General features: G+C 39.5%; 1 protein-coding gene across 10 annotated transcripts in view; it reads right to left on the bottom strand.

The window, feature by feature from the left end:
* obsl1b (obscurin like cytoskeletal adaptor 1b) overlaps positions 1-18,991 on the bottom strand; it is a 41,476-nt gene extending 22,485 nt beyond the window's left edge. For 2 of the 10 annotated variants that reach the window (XM_087853046.1, XM_087853050.1), the window contains exons 1-19: positions 18,618-18,991; positions 17,005-17,053; positions 15,773-16,872; positions 12,199-12,468; positions 11,078-11,338; positions 10,661-10,972; positions 10,287-10,553; positions 9,702-9,977; positions 9,237-9,512; positions 8,719-8,994; positions 8,140-8,415; positions 7,533-7,814; positions 7,119-7,391; positions 6,940-7,014; positions 4,917-6,278; positions 4,175-4,450; positions 1,487-1,762; positions 545-823; positions 104-379 (exon numbers count right to left, since the gene is read on the bottom strand). In XM_087853046.1, the coding sequence (XP_087709172.1) occupies positions 104-379; positions 545-823; positions 1,487-1,762; positions 4,175-4,450; positions 4,917-6,278; positions 6,940-7,014; positions 7,119-7,391; positions 7,533-7,814; positions 8,140-8,415; positions 8,719-8,994; positions 9,237-9,512; positions 9,702-9,977; positions 10,287-10,553; positions 10,661-10,972; positions 11,078-11,338; positions 12,199-12,468; positions 15,773-16,787 (6,328 nt within the window). In that variant the 5' untranslated portion in view covers positions 16,788-16,872; positions 17,005-17,053; positions 18,618-18,991. The remainder of the gene's footprint in view (positions 1-103; positions 380-544; positions 824-1,486; positions 1,763-4,174; positions 4,451-4,916; positions 6,279-6,939; positions 7,015-7,118; positions 7,392-7,532; positions 7,815-8,139; positions 8,416-8,718; positions 8,995-9,236; positions 9,513-9,701; positions 9,978-10,286; positions 10,554-10,660; positions 10,973-11,077; positions 11,339-12,198; positions 12,469-15,772; positions 16,873-17,004; positions 17,054-18,617) is intronic. The other 8 variants (XM_087853048.1, XM_087853049.1, XM_087853047.1 and 5 more) reach the window with 8 other exon arrangements.
* Positions 18,992-21,686: the final 2,695 nt, after the last annotated feature.

Below are 21,686 nucleotides of genomic sequence, written 5' to 3'. Positions count from 1 at the left end.
AAGTGCCAAGTTTAAGGGTAACTATGGTAACTATGGCCATGCTAAAATGCCCCAAACTCACACTTGCCAGCTCTTTAACTGAAAGGGAATGTAGGAAAATCACCTTCGACGTCCACATGGAATGTCGCAGTGTCATCTGCAAATTTACAGCTGTAGAGACCAGAGTCAGAGACTTTAGCAGAAGGAATCATCAATTTTCTGAAGTTGCCATCTCTTTTCATATCAAGCCCAGTTTTGCAGAATAGCTCCAAATCATCTTTAAACCAGGAAACCTGGGCAACAGGGTCTGAGACCTCACACTGGAGTATAATCGGACAACCAGCTGCAATCAGCTTGTATTTTTCTGACAGTGGGAGTGGCATGATCTGTGACGATCGGCCTAAAAGAGGAGAATAACAAGGGTACTGGGTAAGATGTTTGTGGTAGGCAAAACACAGTCCAGCCAGTCATACCATTTTCCCATGATCATTCAAATCAAAGTATGTTTCAGCCACTCACAACAGAGAATAAGAACCATAAGACGACAACGATAGAAATAAATCACCTTTTACATCCACTTTAAAAGTCACAGTGTCATCTTTTGTTGAACATTCATAGGTACCAGCATGCGCGCTTCCAGCTGAAGGGATGAGCAGTGTCCTTGTCAGTCCATCTGACTGTACTTCCACATTGTTTTGTGGCAGAACCTTTACCCCGTCTTTATACCAGTCGACATGAGCAGAGGGATCATGAGAGAGTTCGCATCTCAGGACAATGGGGGCGCCTTCTTCGATGGACTTGTTCCGGTCATTCTCTTGAAGCTCTGAGAACTTCACAGGTAGGGCTGTAGGTTTTTAAAATTGCAAAAGATTGTCTTAATAAAGTGTCTTTAAATATTAAAACTACACTTTATGCAGTTAGAAATGAGTAGAAACTTAAATTCAACCAAAGCAGCAGACAGCTGACACAGGTCTTTAAGAACAAGGTGCTTTTGACAAAACAACATAAACAAGAACTCAAAGACATCTAGAATGTCTAGAAGAGCAACGATCAATATGAAACCAACAAAAAGTACAGGTTAGACATAAGAGTGTCTATGGCAAAAGAAGTGCATATGGTTAGTGACATTAAAAAGAATAAAGTAGACTCACAGCTTTCTTTATATATCGGATATGCTTAATCAGAAGCTGCATTATGACACCACATTTTTAATGAGATGTTTAGTGTGACGATGTCCTATATTCTTTCATTCTACTCTTATTAAAGTGTTAAAAAAGGGGTCATCATGAATAGGTGTGATGGGGAATAGTTTTTCTCTAAAGTCACATAAAAAATTACTTACATTTGGCCTCTGCTTTTTAACGTGGCATGAGTAGTGTATTAGGAAGGCCGGAAAATGAACAATTTTCTGTTAGGTCACTACAAAAACGTGACTAAATCACCTGCTGTTAACCTGTTAGTGGCAATGCAAGACAATGAAAGCGCTGCAGAGCTTTTTGAGCATCACCTTTTACATCCACAGTGAACTGGATGTCATCATCCTTTGATTCGCAACGGTATACACCCGTGTGAGCCCGCTCGGCTGATGAGACAACTAGACTCCTCAAATTTCCCTCTGACTGGATGTCTACTCCACTCTGAGGTAGGAGCTTTGTTCCATCCTTGTACCAACTGACTTGTCCAGTGGGGTCTGACAGTTCACATTGTAGAGCAATGGGATAGCCTGCTATGACCGTCATTTTCTGGTCAACCTCAGACATTGCTGAAAATGTCAGAGGTGGAGCTACAGGATTGAATGTAAGATAGAACTGGTCAATAAAACATGTACTGTAATGGAGCAAAAGAAGCAAAGCAAAGCCCTAAAACTGAAGCTTTCCAATAAAAGCAATAAACTACGTTATTTTTTTTCAAATTAGTATTTGTAAGGAAAGATTCTGCTAGATACATTTAGTAAACCTGGTCTACCAAAAGTTTTATTAATATTAACAGAGTCGGTCTTGCATTAATTTTTAAAAAACCCAACTGAGGTGGTTCTGCAGTGACAGCAAATGTATGATAAAGTATATACTTAATTAGCAAAGGTTTATGCTTACAAATGGTGGAAAGTCATTTTTTGTTTTACACATTCGGTCAGTGCCTACAGTATGAGTATAGAAGATGATTTAGCCTTAAGAAAATTCCTGCCTCTACAGTAGGAGGCTGGAAAGTTGGAATTCTTCCAATGTTCAGTCACCTTACTTAGTCAAGCAAAGAGTGAGTGTACTAATGAAACCCTGGGTACCTGACAAAGCAATTCACATTTATTTTGACACAACTGCGAAGACATCTAAGACATTTGGGTCAAAATACCTTTGCCTGCGTGAAGGCTGTGTGCTTCTGTATACTGTCTTGGCAGGGACAAGGATTTCATTAATTGGATATTATGACTTAATGATAGGGTTAATATACTGAATCTTTGGGCATGTTTGGTCAGTCCACATGTCAGTGATGTCCCACAGAGAGCTGTAATGCACCCCTATTAAAGCTACAGTTGTTTCCATTTGCCCCAATCAAGAATATATATTTTTCCCAAAGACCTTTTTTAAACTTGCTTGAACACTAAAATACTCTCAAAGGACTTTTTTGTCCAAGTTCTCACCTACGTTGTAATAATACTGTTCTAGTAAGTTAAATTTAAGAACCTCAGCAATTAAATCCCCAACAACCCACCATCCTTCTCACATTATACATTGTATTATACAGTGTTTTACTGCATATCAGAAGCTTGGTAAACACGTAGACATCATTTGTAACACTGTAAGAGAATGCTCTCAACCTCCAAGACTGCTTGATATTAGAAGTAGACTTGCAAGTTAGCCAGGCTCATTGCTGCAGTCTTTGCTATGTTACTTGTGTCATTCTACTGAATTGTTTTAGTTCAGCCAACCAAGGGTATTTCTCTACAAAAGAACGCAGACTGTGTGCTACCTGAGTGCTTGGCAAATTAAAGACTTTGCAAAACACTTAACTTCCTCTTGGATAATAAGTCAAAAATCTGATTAAGCTGCACTGTCTTTCTAGGGCAACTTTAGCTAATTATAGACAGTGCCTAGTTCTTTAATTTTGATTTAAAGATAAAATAGAGCATGGCACAGTGTTTGAAAACTCTTGTTCGTTAACTTCAATGGAGTATGCTACAAACTATGTACTAACTTGGACAGAGCCTGAATGTCCCCTGTGCAGTGTTGTCAAAAATAAGCCTAGGATTAGCACGATTAACACAACCTGCAGACATGTTAATGTTTTGTTGTGCAACATAGAATATGCAACACATTACCCCACTTGTCAATTTTGAGGAAACCATTTGCAAACAAGTGGCTAAATGTGACTGTAGAAGTTGTCACAGCATATTCAAAATAAAAACATCAGACACAGTAGCTTACTGGTGTTAAGAAGTCATGTGACCATGGTGTAGTTCTTTGAGATTGTACTTACACTTCAGAAATCATACAGTTGGAATTCATTTGCAGAGATTATCCTGCTGAACAAATGTGTCATGAATTTTTATTTTACTCAGAGCTTATTTTCTGTGACAATCCAAAAGCAATCCAAAATTGGAGAAATCCAATTGACTTTTTAATTAACCTCTTAAGCCCCAACGCCCCCTGATACGGGGGCAAAAAGCAGGAGATCAGGTAGGCTTGGGGCTTAAGAGGTTAAGGGATCCAGGGCCGTACTTCAAGGCTGGCCTACAAATAATTTCATCCCAGCAGAACTCCCAGAGTGCACCACACAGATAGCTGTAGTTTCAGTCTCTGTGATTCATGGACTCAGACATCATAGAGTGAAGTCATGAAAGCACATGACAGTGGTTACTAGTTAAATGTAATTGAAATATTTGTATTGTACTTATTGTACTTATACTTAGTTTTCTTTTAAATTAACCTAATCCAAGAACTCATTTTGTGCAGATTGCAAATGATTACAGTAAAGTGAAGTTTTTCAATCAGTTGAGGTTTTGTATTTAACTATATTAAAGTGTCTTGATTTTTTTTTCTATCAGAGAAACTGTTAAATCTGTCTACTTTATGGTAATTATATTTTTCCAGAAAACTAAAAAGAAAGCTTGCGTTTTGTGAGTAAAGCAAACTTATTTGTATGCAAATAACCTCCACTAAAATCTAATTGCATAACAGGTGAAAGCAACTTTTGTCACCTTTAACATCCACATGAAACTGCACTGCATCATCTGTTGTCTTGCAGCTGTAAATCCCTGCATGAGACAGTGTCGCAGATCGGAAAGTCAGTGTTCTTATAGAACCATCTGCCAGCATGTCCTGCCCAGCTGCTTCAAGAAGTTTTATTCCATCCTTGTACCAAGTAACTTCACCATTAGGATCTGATATCTCACACTGCAGCGTTAGGGGTTCACCACCTTCAACAGACTTGTTCCTTTCAGCCTCACAAAGTCTTGTAATTCTCACAGGCGGAGCTGGGGATGTTTGAGGTAACATCAAGAGAAAATTGCATCACTATTACTGACTACAACAGAAATGAAGCTTTAAAAACAAAAGGAAAGAGCAAATCAAATTCTAACATCAAGATTAGTCATGCCAATAAACCTTGAGAGTTAAAATAAGTCATAATAAAAATATGTCCTCATTTATTAGTAATATAACAAGATGTGTCTTTGGTTAGACTTGAGATACCTGGGCATTCAAGTTAGGATTTGAAGCTAATGTATTTACTCTTTGCTCTATTTTGAATGTTCCTCGCCGACCACCCAAGCTCAAATTCAACTACTGACGTACTTTTAGTGTAAATAAAGTCAAGTGAGTAGTTATAGAGACTGCCAAAATGTAAAGGATTGCAAAAAAAAGGCAATCTCAATCATTTTTCACAATGTCAACATTGTGCCCATTCATTTTTTGCTTGGTAATGCTAACCATTTAAATCACCTTCAACAGCCACCTTATATGCAGTGACACTGTCACTCCAGTAACCATCATGTGTCCCTGAGAGGTAGAGCTCTTCTGATTTGACAGTTGCTGTCTGCTTGATATTGCAAGGCTCTGCATAGTTGGTCAAATGTCTTTTCCCAGAGCTAAATGTGATGTCTACTTGTTCTTCCGTAGTCTCCAGGGTGCGATAAAACTCTGCAGGGACTGTTGTTTCCTGACTTGGCAGGGACAGCACTTGCAAATCGTTAGAAACTGCTTGTCCTGTATTATCGGGATGATCCAATTTGACATATGCAGACTGCTGCAAGTCGTATGGCTCCTGTTGGAAAGTTTTTACCTCTTTAAGGTTAGAAAAATCCAATGATTGAAGGGATGCTGTTTTAGGGGAGTCACTGAGCCCCTCTGAAAGATCAGCAGATTTCTGTAGGAGTCTGTTGAACTCCTCTGATTGGTCAGTTGCAGTCCATAAAAAGTTATAGGGCCCCTCTGAATAGACGGTTTCGGTTTGTAAACGGTCACAAGGCTTCTCTGAAAGGACAGGTGGGATTTGCATTGAATTAAAGGCCCCCTCTGATTGGACATCTGCAGTCTGCAATGACTTAAATGGTCCCTCTGATTTGACAGCTACAGTCTGTAAGGATTTAAAGGGCTCCTCTGATTTGTAACTTTCAGAGATTATGGATTCAATCAGATCCTCTGGCTGTGGAGTTGCAGTTTTGAAAGACTCAGAGATGCTGTCTGATTTGATTGAAATCTGTAAGGTGTCAGTATTGTGCTCTGATGTTGTAGCTGAATTCTGTAGAAGGCTGCCTAGCTCTGACTGGACAGATGGTGTCTGTCCTAAACTAGGTAGCTCCTCTGATTGGAAAGTTAGATTCTTGGAAGTGGATTCCTCTGACTGAACAGTTGTAATTTGCAAAAACTTGCAAAACTCATCTGTCAGAACAGCTGTCTGCAAAGAATTGTCAGGTTCTTCAGATGAGGCTTCCGTATGCTGTACATAGTAAATGAATTCCTCACCTTGTGTATCTTTGAGCTGTGTAGTGTGATGGTGTGTGTCAGACTGAGTTGTTATTGGGTTTACAGAGTCATGGTACAGTGGACATTCGGCTTTTTCCATTTGTTGACCATCATAGAGTTCGTTCAGCTGTTTAGGTGCAGTGCAGTCAAACATATATTCATATGCTGACTGAGAAGTTGGTGTATGACTGGAATGGTCTTCACATGTCTCAGTATCTCCAGCCTTGCCACCGGATTTCCCAGAATTGTATTTTGAGGACACCTGGATAACTTCAACAGGATAAGCCTCCTCTGTGGACTTGCTCTTCTCTTGGTCAGAAGAGAGCCTTGGCGATGTAGCTATAAGCATTGTGATGTACACAGAGAAAGGTTTTCAGTGGTTGATGGTCTCAATACTTCTTCTTATAACAGAATTTTACATCAGTGTGGGTTAGCATGGAGTTATGGGATTATCCATTGCAAAGACAAACAAGAAGATCGACCAGGTTTGGTCTGACAGTGAGCTTCAATATGTCTTCCTTCAACTGACTCCTAATATTCTCATACCAAAAATCTGTACATTAGCACCATAAAAACCTATGGTACATTAATTTTGTTGTCTTTGACAAGAGTTCGTTGTCATTGCAACGGGGAGACGTTCAGGGCAGCAATGTGAATGAGAGGATCTGGTGATGAATAAGACATAAGATGGACTTTAAGAGTGGTTAGTTGCTTATTACAAGCAAAGATGACTGTTAAAATGAAGAATGAAGTGACAAACACAACGTATATGTTAGTATGAGAAGCAGCTACACAGCTACTAATCAACCATTTAAGAGGCAAAAACAGCAGGAAATGACCTGAAACCAGTGATGACAATGTGACACAGAGCAATTTTCTAAAGGAAAAAAGATTTACAGATGCCTCAGATGATTGGGCTAACAATAAAAGACACCACTATTGTTAGTGGCCTTTATGTGCTTGGTTAAAATGGATGATTGATGTTGAAATATCAAATCACCTTTGCCATCCACTGTGTATTGGGTAGATGCATCAGCTATCTCACCAATCTCATCACGATAGTGACACTGCTCTGCTGTTTGGACAAAGCCAAAGAGAAAACAATGAGCTGGGTGATAGCGTTACATATGTAACTTATTTCTTGATTCTTAATTGTGCAGGTACAATGAGGGGAACCACCTTTTATGTCCTCATTTAACTGTACATCATGAGCTGTTTCACAGCCAAACGTCACATCACCAGAGGCATATTGTAACTGGAGGGGAAAGATTTGGCTACTTCTCTGGGATTCACTGTCAGTTTCCCTTTTGGGGTAGATCTGGGTTCCATCTTTGTACCAACAGGCTTTGGCAACGGGATCTGAAATCTCAAATTGCTGAACAATTGAGCAGTGTTGTTCAGTAGAGTTGGCCTTCTCATCCTCAGGGTCAAGTAGATATGTTGGAAGTGGCACTACAAACAATTATTGGGGGGGAAACTGACTTTAAAGAGAAACTGATACATTATATGTTTATATAGAAATGTTACTAGAAGCTGCACAAAGAGTTAGTACAGCTGAAGCAGAAACCACATTTGCAGAAAAGGTATAATCACCTTGATTTTTTACTATTAATTTGGCAACATCATCTGCTGTTGCACAATAGTATGCTCCAGAGTTTGCAGGATGAGTTGGTTCAATAACAAGGGTGTTCTTGATGCTTCCATTTTCAAACTCAGGCTCTCTGTCAGGCTCTCTATCAGGTTCTGTATCCCTCTGCTTTGACACCCGGAAAGCAGGGTCTGAGGATTCACAGGGTGGTTCAGCGGGGGGGTACGTTGCTTCAAGTAACTGTGTCTCCACAACCTCCAGCGAAGGCGACAATGGCAACGTTGGAGCTAAAGATTAATGATTAATATTATGACTATGGACTTAATGGAACATATTCATACTATGAAGAAAAGGGCATTAAGTTTAACTTCCCCAAAACTGGGAAGTAATCTGCCATCTCAAATTCAACGAGAAATGCATTTTCAAGGGTTATGCTTTTTTCATTTAGTCAGTACACATTGATTTTACCATGGACAGTTACAACTTCACACAAAGCACCACTTTAACACAGACACACAGAAACACATATCATAATGTTAGTCATATCTAGTCTCCAGAAAGCTTTAGAATTAGATCCAAAAGTAAAACAATTTAATTGTAAAAACAAATCACCTTTAGCATCCACAGTGAAGTGGATAGTGTCGTCAGAAGTTTCACAGCTGTATAGCCCTGAGTGCAAGAGCTCAGCAGATGGGATAATGAGTTTCCTTGATGTGCCATTACTCTGTATATCCCAACCATTCTTTGGGATGAGCTTTTTACCATCTTTATACCAGCAGACAGGCACAGTAGAGTCTGCAACCTCACATTCCAGCTCCAAATGTTTGCCCACTTCGAGTGACTTGGTTCTCTCAACGTCAAAGATAGTAGAGTTCGTCACTGGTATAGCTAGCATTGGGAATGCAGGACAGCTAAATAAAATCAAGGCCGTGGAAATGGATACCTTACAAAATGTAACTGCTGAGCAGAAGATGAAAGGGGCTTTGGAGACTTTTAATTCACAGAGAGCCGCAGGAGTCGCAAAACCAATGTATATAAATAGTAATCACCTAGCGGGTTAACTGCTCTTTAAAGTTATGTGCACGAAACACTCCTTCAAACAACATAGTAGAAGCAGGGATTATTAGTGGCATCCATGAAGAGGGGGGTGGGGTTACAAAATGAACGCAAAGATAAGAAGCGTAAAGTCACCTTTGATCTCCACTTGAAACTCCACGGTATCATCCTGTGCGGTGCATCTGTACACACCAGAATGGCTCAGCTCTGCAGACTGAATAACTAATGTTCTTGTGTTGCCCACTGAGTGGATTTCTAATCCAGAGCTTGAAATGAGCTGAATTTCGTCCTTGTACCACAGCACATGGGCCTCGGGATCCGACACCACACACTGTAGCACAACGGGGCAGCCTGCTTCAATCGACTTGATCCTCATATCTTCAGGAATTGCTGAGAACTTCATAGGTGGAGCTATAGATATGTTTAGATTTGATGTCAACCTTAAATCAACCTCATGCCACTTAGATTATTTATCATAATCTATCTACTGACCACTTCTAACATGCTGTAATACACTGAACAAAGGTAGCGCACACTTAAGCACTTCTAAGATGAAAGGCAACAGACAACATACAAGAATGTCATTAGAGTTAGTTGCTTTGCTGAGTAGGAGCTCGTTAATGTTTCACATCACTTGAGGTAAAACAAATCACCTTTGATGTCCACATTGAAAGTGATGGTGTCACCCTTTGTCTTGCAGCAGTACAAGCCAGAGTGTGAAACTTCTGCTGAATGGATAATCAGATTCCTCATCAAGCCATCGGATATGATATCTACCCCACTTTGAGAATGGAGTTTTGACCCATCTTTGAACCAGTGCACCTGGGCAGATGGATCTGAGAGCTCACATTGTAAAACAATTGGGCAGCCTGTTTGGATGGTTTTGTTCCTCTCAGCATCTGGGAGTGCTGAAAACCTCACAGGTGGGGCTATGGATATTTAGATATTTTAATGGGTTGGTAAGTGGTAAAAAAAATAAATCAGATGATTCAAAGGAAGACAGCATGCATTTTTTACATAAAAAAGATGTTTGGTACAAGTCACAATGAAGAGGGTTAGTCTCTGTAAAACAAAAAACAAAACAAAAAAACGCAATGTAAGAAACTTGTTCTACTCACCCTCTACTTCCACATTGAACCTGATGACATCATCAATGGCATCACAGCAGTAGACTCCTGAATGTGATAACTCTGCTGACTGGATGACAATTCGTCTCATGGTGCCCTCTGATTGGATATGAAGACCTTCCACAGATCTTAATTCCACCCCGTTCTTGTACCAGTGCACCAGAGCTGCAGGGTCTGATACCTCACAGTAGAGCACAATGGGATTCCCAATTTCTACAAATTTATTTCGATCCATCTCTGACAATGGGAAAAACTTGACAAGAGGAGCTGCAAATTTTAGAAAACACAAGGAAAACACTGAGTGTAATAAAAGGTACGTGTTCACAGGGATGGGTTTTTTGGGGTGAGACAATGACAGGTGTGCTTGCTCACATACAGCCCTCTACAATTGGATGACTGCCTCTGGCCAGCTGTCCAAGTTCAGGTTTTAAGCAGAAGACTACATGGTGGCTCATTGGTAATTATTTTCTTGTAATACAAAATCCATCAGAATGCATTTCTGCAGACATTTGAGGAAAGTAATACGCCACCCAGCCTACAAATTCATCTTCATTTTTCTAAATGTTCCAGACATACCTTGAATGTAAAGTGCTGCAGAATCACGGATGCCATAGGCAATGAATGTAATCTCAGCTCCATTATCTGTATCGCGTACTCCTCGAATGCGGAGAGATTGGTGTGCTCGTGACCGACGCATGGAATACCGCTCGTCTTCCTGAAGCTGAGTCCCATTTAAGAACCATGTGCCAATAACTGAAGCAGAAAGCTCAATAGAGAAGAGAGCATCTTGCCCCTCTGGCACCAAGGCATCCTGTAAGGGAGCTTGTATTCTGGCCACAGGAACTGGAAAATAAAATTGTGTTTAATCATATAGCAAAAGTATCCTGTTGTGATTAATTGAGAAATACAGTGGTATTGATTTAGTGCAGTTGTAGTAAAATAAACGTTACCTAAGTGAACAGTTTTAGGGAATTCAACATTATTGCTTTTCCCATATTTGTTGACGCTGCAAATACGAAAGCGGTAATCCGCCTCACATGGAACACTGTCACCAAGGATCTCCACAGAGGTTGCAGAATCGGTGGTCAGACACTGAAGCCATTCTTGCGAACCAGTGCCCACCTCTTGCCGTTCAAGCACATATCCAGAGGGAGGATTCTTTCGCGAGTCCTGAGCAGGAACCCATGAGAGAAGAGCTGCATTAGCACGCTCTGTGTTGATCTGCACAGCCACTGGACAGCTAGGTGGACAATGTCTGGCCGCTGAAACCAAAAAAAAGTCATCATGCACCAATGTTGCTTCCAAAATTGATCAAGTTTTTTGACAAATATTGTATCTAAGGCACTGTAATTTTCAGAGGGGCCTACATTTAACTCTTAGCTGAGAGGAAGTCTTGGATCTGCCGACAAGGAAAGTCACGAGGCCAGAGTCTTGGGGCATTGTGTTGACGAAAACCAGGATGTGAGTTCGACCAAAGGATTTAATAATGGTCTGATGGGTTTCACGCAGCTCTAAGCCATCTTTGTACCAATGTATATCCATCTCTTCTTTTTCTACTTCAACACAAAAGGCAGCATTTTCACCTTCCAAGACATCCACTTTTCTTGGAAGCTTCCGCAAAATTGTGCCTGCAAAGAAAAACCCAAGAGAGTTAATACGACACTCACAGTGCAAGAATTCTTAATAGTTAGTAGCAAACATCCATCCGTTTCCATAACTGCTTATCCAATTTAGGGTTGTTCACAGCTGTCACAGGTTCAGAACAGTTTGTCACTGTATATGTTAAACATGCAAATTTTGCAGCTGATCTCATCAAGAGGACAAAATCGTTTCTCAGTGCCTTCTTTGCAGGTGACAGTTTTTGATCTGGCACCAAAAACGTTTGCTGTGTGCCTCAAATTCGACCTCAAAAAAATGTTAGCTACTAAAGACCTGTGTCTGCAGGCATCTGTTTTTGTATTGGACTGCTTTTGTAAAGCACGTGTTTTAACTTGGTTACAAAACTAATGTTTAACACCTATGCATTCATTTTTGTGAAGATCTGTCCTTTGTAGTTTAGCCAGGACAGGTTTTTACTTTTTTACATGCTAAAGAGTCTTGATATTGCAAGTCACATAGGTGTTTTTTTTTTATTTTGAGATCTCCTTTAGAGACTCTGACAAACTAGTCTGTGTTTCAACTGGAGGTGTCATGTGCACAGCCGAGGAAAAACAATGTTCTCTGAGGGCTTTTCTTTCTTCTTGCTGAGAATAATGAGCACTTTCTTTTTTAATTTCACAGGATTTGTACTGGAACAACAAACCCTAAGGCAGTCCTGCAAACAAATCTGAGATAATGTGCTTTCTGCAAATACTTTAAACCAGAAAAAACTGACAAACACACCACCTTCACCACCTAAAGAAATAATGGTTCTCATATGAAATCGTTGCACATTTTTGCATTGTGTTACTTTTGAAATAGAGCTACTTTATGTTGGATCCTAATTTACCTTTTACAGCTACCTCTGCAATGCTTCTGCCCCCATCAGGCATCTCGCAGAGGTAAATCCCATCATCATCAACTCCGATGTCACGAATTGTCAGTCGTCGTTTCGTTCCCCACTCCTCCATTCCATATTTGGCCCCTGGTTGCAGTCGTCTATCCTCCAGATACCATGTGATGGCAACTGAGTCCTCTGGAACTTCACACTCGAGAACAGCCAAATCCCGCTCCCACACTTCAAGATCAATGAGAGGCTGCTTGAACCGCACAGGCGGCTCTGGGACCAAAGAAGTAGAAGAGCAACAGTTTGAGCCAATATGATATCTCTCGTAGTGCTAAATGTAAAATATTCAAATTTTATTTGCTCTATCCAATGAATTTAGTCATTTAATATAAATTCTAAAAAAGCGAGGTGATCTAGCAAAAGCTCAGACTACATGTGCCCTTGTAGTAAACACTGTAAATTGGAATATATTTGGCAGTAAATTCCAGATAAGCAAACAAGATGAGCAAAATCATGAGACAAGTGGCTTATTTAGCTGAGGAATAGGAAGGTCATTAACACACTGGGGTGTTAGATAGAGTATAAAGTGTTTGTAACTGACACCAACAGACAGTTCCAGACAGTTGTAAACAAAAGAATGTGGACTGTATTTAGTGGCGTGTGTGCAAAGCTCATCATTACCTTATCTTACTAATGTTTTAACAAGGCCAGTTACACACACAGCTATACAAACCATCTTCCATTTAAATTTTCTTCTTAGCCACCACGAACCATTAACTCTATCTCAGTTCTATTTTTTCTCTCCAGCTGATACAGTACAATACTTGAGGTTGGACTTGGCCATGTGAGAAATAAGATCCTCTTCCCGAAGATTTCAATCACATGGACACTGAGTCCTGGACCCTTCACAGGCTAAGTAGCTTTGCAGACATCCTACCGCTGCTGAACTCTTCCTCAAGCTAATGAACATTGCCTGTTTAGGTATCACTTGGGTCCAGTTTCAGATCATTAATACATTTCCTTCAACTGCCAGTGAACCAGGGATGATCTGATTGCTGATTATTTGCAGGGGCAATATCTCTCTCTCTCTCTCTCTCTCTCTCTCTCTCTCTCTCTCTCTCTCTCTCTCTCTCTCTCTCTATATATATATATATATATATATATATATATATATAAATGAATGCTTTTGCCATGCCTTTTTGGCCCTACCCCAGTATATCGTCTCAAAGTACCTCTTTATCTCACTGACATCATGCTAGCATCAAATGGATAGAAATTTGATCCAAGAACACCCCACTCTCTACTCCCTCCATTACTCAGTAAAAAAGGCACCACAGGCTGTGGCTGTATCTGCATTTGCAGTCTGAGATGCACAATATTGTCTTAAGCCACCCCTCAATTCTTTATATTTTGTTACAAAAATAGGTTTACTGATTTATTGACACATGTGCAAACATACATGGAAATACAGTATACAAGACAACAGAACAGTGTGAAAAGTATGAAAGTCAGTATTTGATATGATCACCTATATTCTTTAAGAAAGTCCAACCTTCAAGATTGCATGAACTCTTGCACAGCTCTCTTGTAACTTCTTTACCTAGTTTTCAGGAATAGTTCTCCGGGGATTTTGAAGAACATTCAAAACTCATCTTGTTACAAAGGAGTATTAGGGACATGTTAACCCTCTCGGGTTCAAATGAAACTTTTTGTTGCTAATGCACAACCAAGTCCTGCAGTGGTACTTCTGAGTAAAAAAAAAACCTCATAAAATATGTATGTGGGGTAATCAGGTTGTTAGTTTTTAACTGTTGCAAATCGGCAACGCCTGCCTTGAGAGGGTTAAGAAAAAAAATAACTTCATAGAGCATTTTGAGACTAAAGTTGAAATTTTGAGATTAACATCATAATTCTATATCATGAAAAAAGTCATTTTCGAGGAAAAAGTTTAAATGTAGAGATTACCGTTGTTGTTTCAAGACAAGCTGCCATGGTTACTATACCCTTAGTATACCCACTAACCCTTAAGGTTTGTGAAACTGTACTTCAGAATCTGTTTTAGTACAAAGTCAGGATATGATTTCTCTTTTAGCACATAAACACAGTGTGGTGATAAGTATAAGGAAGATGTTGCAGAAAGTTGCATCTTGACAGACAGAAAAACACTCAAGCTTGAAAGAGTGGATTTGCGCAAAATGAAATGGCTGGCAGTGGACAGATGCAAGGTTATTAATGGTTACACCCTTGTGCAATAAAGAGTGTGTGTCAGTGTTTGTTAAAGGTGTTGTATCACAAGACAGCTGATCAGTTTGTTTCACTAACTCATCTAAACAAGGCTTTTTGTAGAGGGTATAGCAAACGTGACTTTTTTCTCAAAGTTGCATATTGAGAAAAAAGTCAAAATACTACGGTAGTTTGAAAAAAGAGTTAATCTTGAAATTTAGACTTTATTATTAAAATGATCAATGATATTTTTTTCTTAACTTGTCCCTAATACTCCATCATATCTTTGGATGACTGCTTGCTATGTTATGTTCTTTGTCAAGATGATCCCACCCAACTTCAATAATGTTGATGAGGCCAATCCATGACTGACAGTGTTCCACTGACAATTTGTTCCCAATGGAATGAAGCGACTGCCACAGTTTCCAGATGGGATTCATGGTGGATCAAAATTTGATTGCACTTTTCTGCTTTCCTAATTCCATCAATTTTGGCAAGATCTCCAACACCGCTGGCTAAAATACAGCTCCAACCCCACTTTGTTTTACAGATGGCTGTAGACACTCACTGTTGTAGCTCTCTCTGACCTTCGCTAAACACGATGAACCAAAAGTTTCACATTTAAATAACTCCATATGACCTCTTCCTGTTCCCTTCACTATGAAAGACTTATTGAGATCAACTGAAGGGTCAGATTTGTCTGTTAGATCCCGAGTCAGGCTTTTGCTGGATTTTGTCTTGTTTTTAAGGACATGACTTTCAGATAGTTTTTAGACCTGCTATTTATTCTTTTGTCCTCCACTTGTCCAGTTTCCTAATTTTTTTCAGGGCACACTGCACACGATGTCAAGATATGAAAAGTTTCCAGCTAATAACTCTAAACTGTGATATTTTTCACTTTTATAAAAATTTATAATAGATTCAATTAAAGAAATTAGAGCAAGATATGTAAATTTTTTGTGACATGTTGCTTGTACTGTAACAGTGCCTAAAGACACAATTTAAGACTGGTTCATCCCTTGAGTTAGCTGACTTTTTTTTTTTTTGCTTGAATGAGACATAGGTCAGTGTTAAGTGGCTTAACAATCTAACACACAAAAAAATCGTGTTGTGAAAATGGCCAGGTACAAGGGGACTGGTCTTAAAATGAGGGAAAGAAGAGAAAAGCTTTGAATAACCTTCAGAAATCTTGGAAAACTATTGCTCGAGGTCACTTTAAAAATTACAACAACTTCTGGCTCCTTGTAAGCAAAATATAAATAAGTGAAGGGTGGCTCCAGAATGACACAGTACTGTACTTTTACATACTTTTTTACATAAATAAAAGTTGGCACTGAAAGTGATCTTGACTTACCCTTGACAGAAAGGTGTACAGCACTGAGGGTTTGCCCAGCAGTATTTGATGCAGCGCAAACATAAACTCCGTTATCCTTTTGCTTACAATAAAGAACTTTAAGTGTGAAGTAGCCTTCTCTGTCCTCGTATAACAAATAACGCCTTCCAGACAGTATGAGTCTACCATCTTTCCTCCAAATTATTTCTGGTTTGGGTTTACCAGTCACAAAGCAACGGAATTTGGCATGTTTGCCCTCTGTCACAGCAAACATTTTTACTTTTGTTGACTTGGTCATGCTGTAGTCTTTTAGGCGGTTTGGCAGTTGCCTGCCACTCTTTTGTTTTCCCTGATGGACTTTCCAGTGGCCATTTATGTAGCCGTTGCGATTTCCTTCTTCTTCATGTCCTGGACCTGCATCAACAAGCAACACAGCTCCTGCTAGCGCTTCCCCAAATTCATTTCTTGCCTTGCATGTGTATACACCACCATCAGGAGCACGGGTCTTAAAGATCTTGAGCTGGAACCATCCACCATCCTGGTAGCCTACACTGAAATGTGTGCTTTCAAATATTTCATTGAGTCTTCTACCGTCTTTCTCCCAGATAACCTCTGGCTTTGGGTTTCCCCAAAGCTTACAAGAGAAGACAGCATCTTCCCCACGACCGACACGAGTGGAGAGGGGCTTGATGAGGAATAGTGGCTTATTTTCCTCCCGCAGCTCCATCTCTTGCGCTTCACCTTCCACCTTCAGTGTGGCAGCTGCATAGGTTTCCCCAATGCTATTTTTTGCTTTGCATATGTACTGTCCACTATCCTCAGTTGTGACAGCTGAGATGATGAGATTGTAAACATTGCCATCCTCAAAGACCCTATATCGTCCTTGTGGGTCAATCTTTTCATTGCTTCGCTCCCAGATAACGGCAGGCCTTGGATCACCACCAATCTGACACTTAAGCACTGCATCAGTGCCGCTTTGTACCACTACAGGTCTTGGGTAGGCTAAGAAACGTGGCGCACCACCAAAGACATCCATTGTTGCTTCTTACTTAAGCAGTTTAGGAGAGCAGTAAGTGGCTATTCACTGGTGCAAGACCAACCTACTTCCACACTGCAGGTTTCTACAAGAAGAAACGAAAAGTTATTTACTTTCAAAACAATCAGCTTAGGCATGCTGTATAACATTGAAAAATGAAAAGACTAGAGATTAAATTTGTTTTTCTAAATTATAAAGGTTACTCAGCCTTAAATACCTGTCTGTGGTATGTAATTATTCTTCCATTTTCCCATAGGAAATGAACCCTTTGGAATAGATTCAAACACACATTAAAGCACTCAGCCGCCTCCCACTTTAAGTGCATGCATTTCAGCACAAACTCATGGTATGATTATTAGGGATAATTGAATTAGGGCTGTCTGCATGAGAGAAAATCACATGTTAACAGTGAGAGGGGGACCAGCCTAGTTCCACTGCAATTGCAGCCACAACACATAGCCAGTACAGCTGGTGCTGTATTTCAATGGGAAAGTGCTTAATATAGTACAGCCTAAATAAAGACCTGCGAGGGAGTGTGTGTCAGGTATCACAAAGACAGCACAGAAACCCGCGTGCTCACACAAACACCAGCCGAAATCACAGTCTCCCCACCCAAGAGGCCTTGCTGTCAAAATATGGTGAGCCTCCTTCACACCTTTTGTTGGCAGCGCTGTTGGACAATACTTTCTTTAAATGTCACAGATTTTTTTTTAAATCGTAATCCTGAATCAGTATCACTTAGCCAATCCTACAATCAGTTTTTATATAAAAGTTAGTAATAGTTCACGACAGCTTCAGTTTTTAAATTGTATTTAATTTTATTGCTATAAAAAATTTATTTAGTACTAAATACTAATATATTTATCGGAATATAAAATCTATAGAATAAATTTATCTTTAAATATATTCTTCTCTGTGTGTGCTTCAGGACATGTCCTAAAGTGTTGAAACTAGGGATAGGAATGGAGAACATGTTTCAGTTGAGAACTGGTTGCAGTTTGTCAAATTGTTCAGGAATATTTTCTCTCTGGTTTATCAGTTTCTTTAATCACTGCTGACATGTTTTCCTGATAGTTCCACATTGCAAAACCATGAAGTCATGCTCATTGGACAGGAGTTTTTGCACATTTGAGTGACTTTTAACTTTTTCTGTACTCAAAAAAGGAAAAAAAAGAAGATAATTGAACAGTTAAGGTGACACTGATCATCTGTGTAGGCCTGCTCTTTTTTTTCTCATATTCTACTTGTTTCCACAAATCAATGAAAATTTTGATCTTAGAGGAGAATTGATCATGGCATTGTCATGGCTAAAATGTTATCACTATCCACCCGTATTTGCAACTTTGTGCCTATGGATCCATTTTTCAGTGTCAAGAAATCAAATCAAATCAATTTAAAAAAAAAAAAAAGGTTTTTAATGATAGATTTTACATAATTTTTTATCATAATTACCATAAAATATTGTTGTTACTGATTTTGTAAACTTAGCCCACAGTTAACTGCTGCAAAACTGAACAATGCTGTTTTATACTCTTTACCATTTTCCAAAAATAAAAAACTACAATAAAAATAAATGATTTTAAACCCTTGAATAACTGAAAACTGATGAAAAAGATGCACGTTTTCTTGGAACGGCTGAATAATTTCAGATGTTTACATTTCATACGTTGCATAAAATTTCAGGCAGACAGTTTAGAGATTGCATTATTAGTTAAATATTCCCTGTGGAGGTTTAAAGAGGAGATTAACCCCTGTGTTTACTTGTCTGATTTAATTGGAATGACCTCTGCCCCTTGTGAAGCTGTGCTGTGTACCCCTCACATGACCTACCTCGCTTCAGTCGCCAGGAATGACCGTCAACATACATTCCGCATTTGCAATCTCCGTCCGAGTTAAGAGGCCGCCCGTCTCCTGAAGGCTGAGTAATGTCCCAAGTTGACTTCAGATTCAGAAACATGCTACCACATGCTGTCCTCAAAGGTCCCAAGTTTTACGGCAGTACATTTTTCTTGACTTTTGTCCGGTAGAACAGGCAGAAAATGAAACATAAGCATCCACAGGAGCTTCCTGTTTAACTACAACAGAGCGGTCCCCCAATCTCTGTGTTGTTCAGGCCCTCGACACCCCAAGTGTCATTGTTCATGGAATACTGTTAAATGCTTTTGCAGCTGCTGCTGTCCCCTAAAAATACTGGCTGCCTCGATGACAGCAGTGAAGATAAGTCAAGCACTTCCACTCATTTGCCAGCAGGGGCTAAAGATAGTAGGGTGGCCAATGCAGGGCAAACTGCTTAGCTTACTTGAGGTTTTGCAATGTAAAGTCATTAAGAGAACAACAAGCTTTTTAAGTTTTAATGTTTATCATCATTAAACTCCTCATTTAACCTTTTTCTTTCAGATTACACTTTGTAAGGCATGGATTATTTGTTAATACAATTAAGTTGGTCTCATAAAGTTTCAGCTTTTAGTCTCTTGTTATTGTGCAATATGCAAACCACTCAAGGCAACAACTAGCCAATAGATAATAAAACCACCCATGTAATGTTGCTTAGGTCCGCCTCCTGCTACTAAGATAGTGGAGATTAACTGAGCCATAGACACAAGACCTCTGGGGGTGTCCTGTAATGTCTGGCACCTACATTGGTTGTAGGGTGGGGCCTTCCTCGATCTGGCTTCTCCTGGCACATCTCACAAATGCTTGCTCAGACTGGAGCTAATCTGGTCAAAGCCTTGGGCTCTTTGTTTTCTTCTTTGAGCTGTTCCTGAGAAGTTTTTGTGTTATATGGATAATCAACTGTTAGTGCAATTTAACCTGTCTGTTCTTCCATAGTAGCCAATAGCCTGTATTTGATCCTATACCTTGTGGTAAAGTAGGCATTGCATGACATGCGTGCTGGAGTTTTTCAGCGTGTAAGGCTGTTCTGTGATTATGAGATCTTTCCTTAACGTGGGCTACAGTGTCCCTTCAGCTGTTTAGCTGCTCCACTGCTCACACTCCCTCCTTCCCAGATTTCAGCTGTTGGGAGTAATGTGATATAACTCAGACCTCTGAAGCTAGTTATGAAACAATTTGCGCCCATGATTGAGTAACAGTTCAAAAAATTAATACATTGTAAAATGTAAAGGATATTTTGCATATCATGATTTAATTTAACATAAAAAATAGTGAAATGTCCAACATCAATAAAACTGTGAAGTAATGTTTTCTTACATACATAGCTCTAATGTTTGTTGTGTTATAGCTTAAATCCTTTAAAGGTTGTGCATGGTGAGGACAGTTCCTGTATTGCAGACTCAGAAAATATACTAAATTGTTACTGGAATGGTAATGACAGATTACCTCTAATGTAATGCGGTTTTACTTTTGACAGTGGGTACTCCTTTGTACCTTACAGAGACCAGTCTTCAGCTTGTGATGTCTTTTTTGTGCCTTAATGTGATGTTAAAAATATGTAATTTTAAAAAGGTGCAAAACTGGCTACCCATTATTTAAAATATAATGACAGGTAGATGGGCTCACAGTTGTGTAGCATTTTTTGGTCTACTGTGGAGTCACAGTGTGAACCTTGGCACCACCAAACTACCAGTATGCAACATGAATACAGAAGAAAACTGACTTTTCACCCAGTTTCTTGTTGGATGTGGCCTAAAACAGACAGTCTCCTGCTCCGCCCTTCTCCCCAGGACTGGCTTCAGTTTGGGATCCCAGTAATTCTAATATTGGTGAAGTATCATAGTCTGTTGTTTTGTTTTCCATAAGGGTCTTGGAGAATTGGACATTTCTGGCCCTTTGCTTAGAGCCAATTTGCTTTGGTAGACACTATCAGAGCCAAATTATGCTTACCAACACACGTCTTAAGATCACTAAAGCACACAAGCCCCTCCCAAACAATAAGGTGGCAAATCACTGAGAGGGATGCTGAATGTGTAAGTAGCATTGAGACTGCTCAGGATGCGCTGGAATGCAAAACTGAGTTCAGACTGCTTGATCATTTTATTGTTTTATGTATAAGGCTTAATAAAAGAAACAAAAACCCAACAAAACCACATGAAAAAAGCAAGTAATGTTATTTATGATTGTTTTGTGGAAAAAGGGCCACCCGTCTTTCCGTAAAGTGTTTCTAAAAGACAGCATTTAACAGATCATTTTGTGTTGTTTTCCCTTAACAGAAATATGAGGAGACACCCACAGAGCTGTGGACATGTTCAGACAGCAGCCTGAAGGTCTGCAGACTAATGCAGCAGATTTTAATAGTTGGTCTTACAGGGCTGAATCCAGTGCCTTTTCCTGTGATTTCACGTTCACTTAATAACAAAACAATAAACATCATTAAACAAATGAAACATTAAATTAATGATTTAGTAAAAAAAAGAAAAAAGACATGCATTTGTGCATCTTGCTACCTCTGCATAAATCGGCAGCATTAATATGCATCAATAAACAGCGTGCTTTGGATCTTAGGCCTCATAAAATCTGTGGGGATTTTTCAGATTGCAACAAAATATTTAATGATGCTATTATTGTTCCTTCAGACCAAAGAACCTAGCAGAGACACAGACAGTGCAGTGTTGTGTTATATCACATTTAAATAATAAGCACAACACACCCAGCAGTGCAGTGCACAATAAAATGATAATGGACAACGTTCAAATGTTGCATTTGCAGGTTTTCAAAAGAAAACCAATTTCATCCTCTGCTGGTCATTTTGTGTAAGTGCAACATGACTCAACACAGCTCACAACACACAAGCCTTTCAAGGTAAAACCCGAGACATGTTAAGTCTGCCAATCCAAAGGCTAGGTCCCCAACTATCATGATTTGTAATATAACTCCGTTAGGATTATTTTTTAATCTGTTAGAAGACTTACATAGCGATTTTTCAATCTATTGTTGGCTACA

The sequence above is a fragment of the Neolamprologus brichardi genome, chromosome 16 (genome assembly GCF_056152115.1).
Source record: "Neolamprologus brichardi isolate AB-2024 chromosome 16, ASM5615211v1, whole genome shotgun sequence".
NCBI lineage: Eukaryota > Metazoa > Chordata > Actinopteri > Cichliformes > Cichlidae > Neolamprologus > Neolamprologus brichardi.
This window is presented reverse-complemented; position numbering and strand designations above follow the sequence as displayed.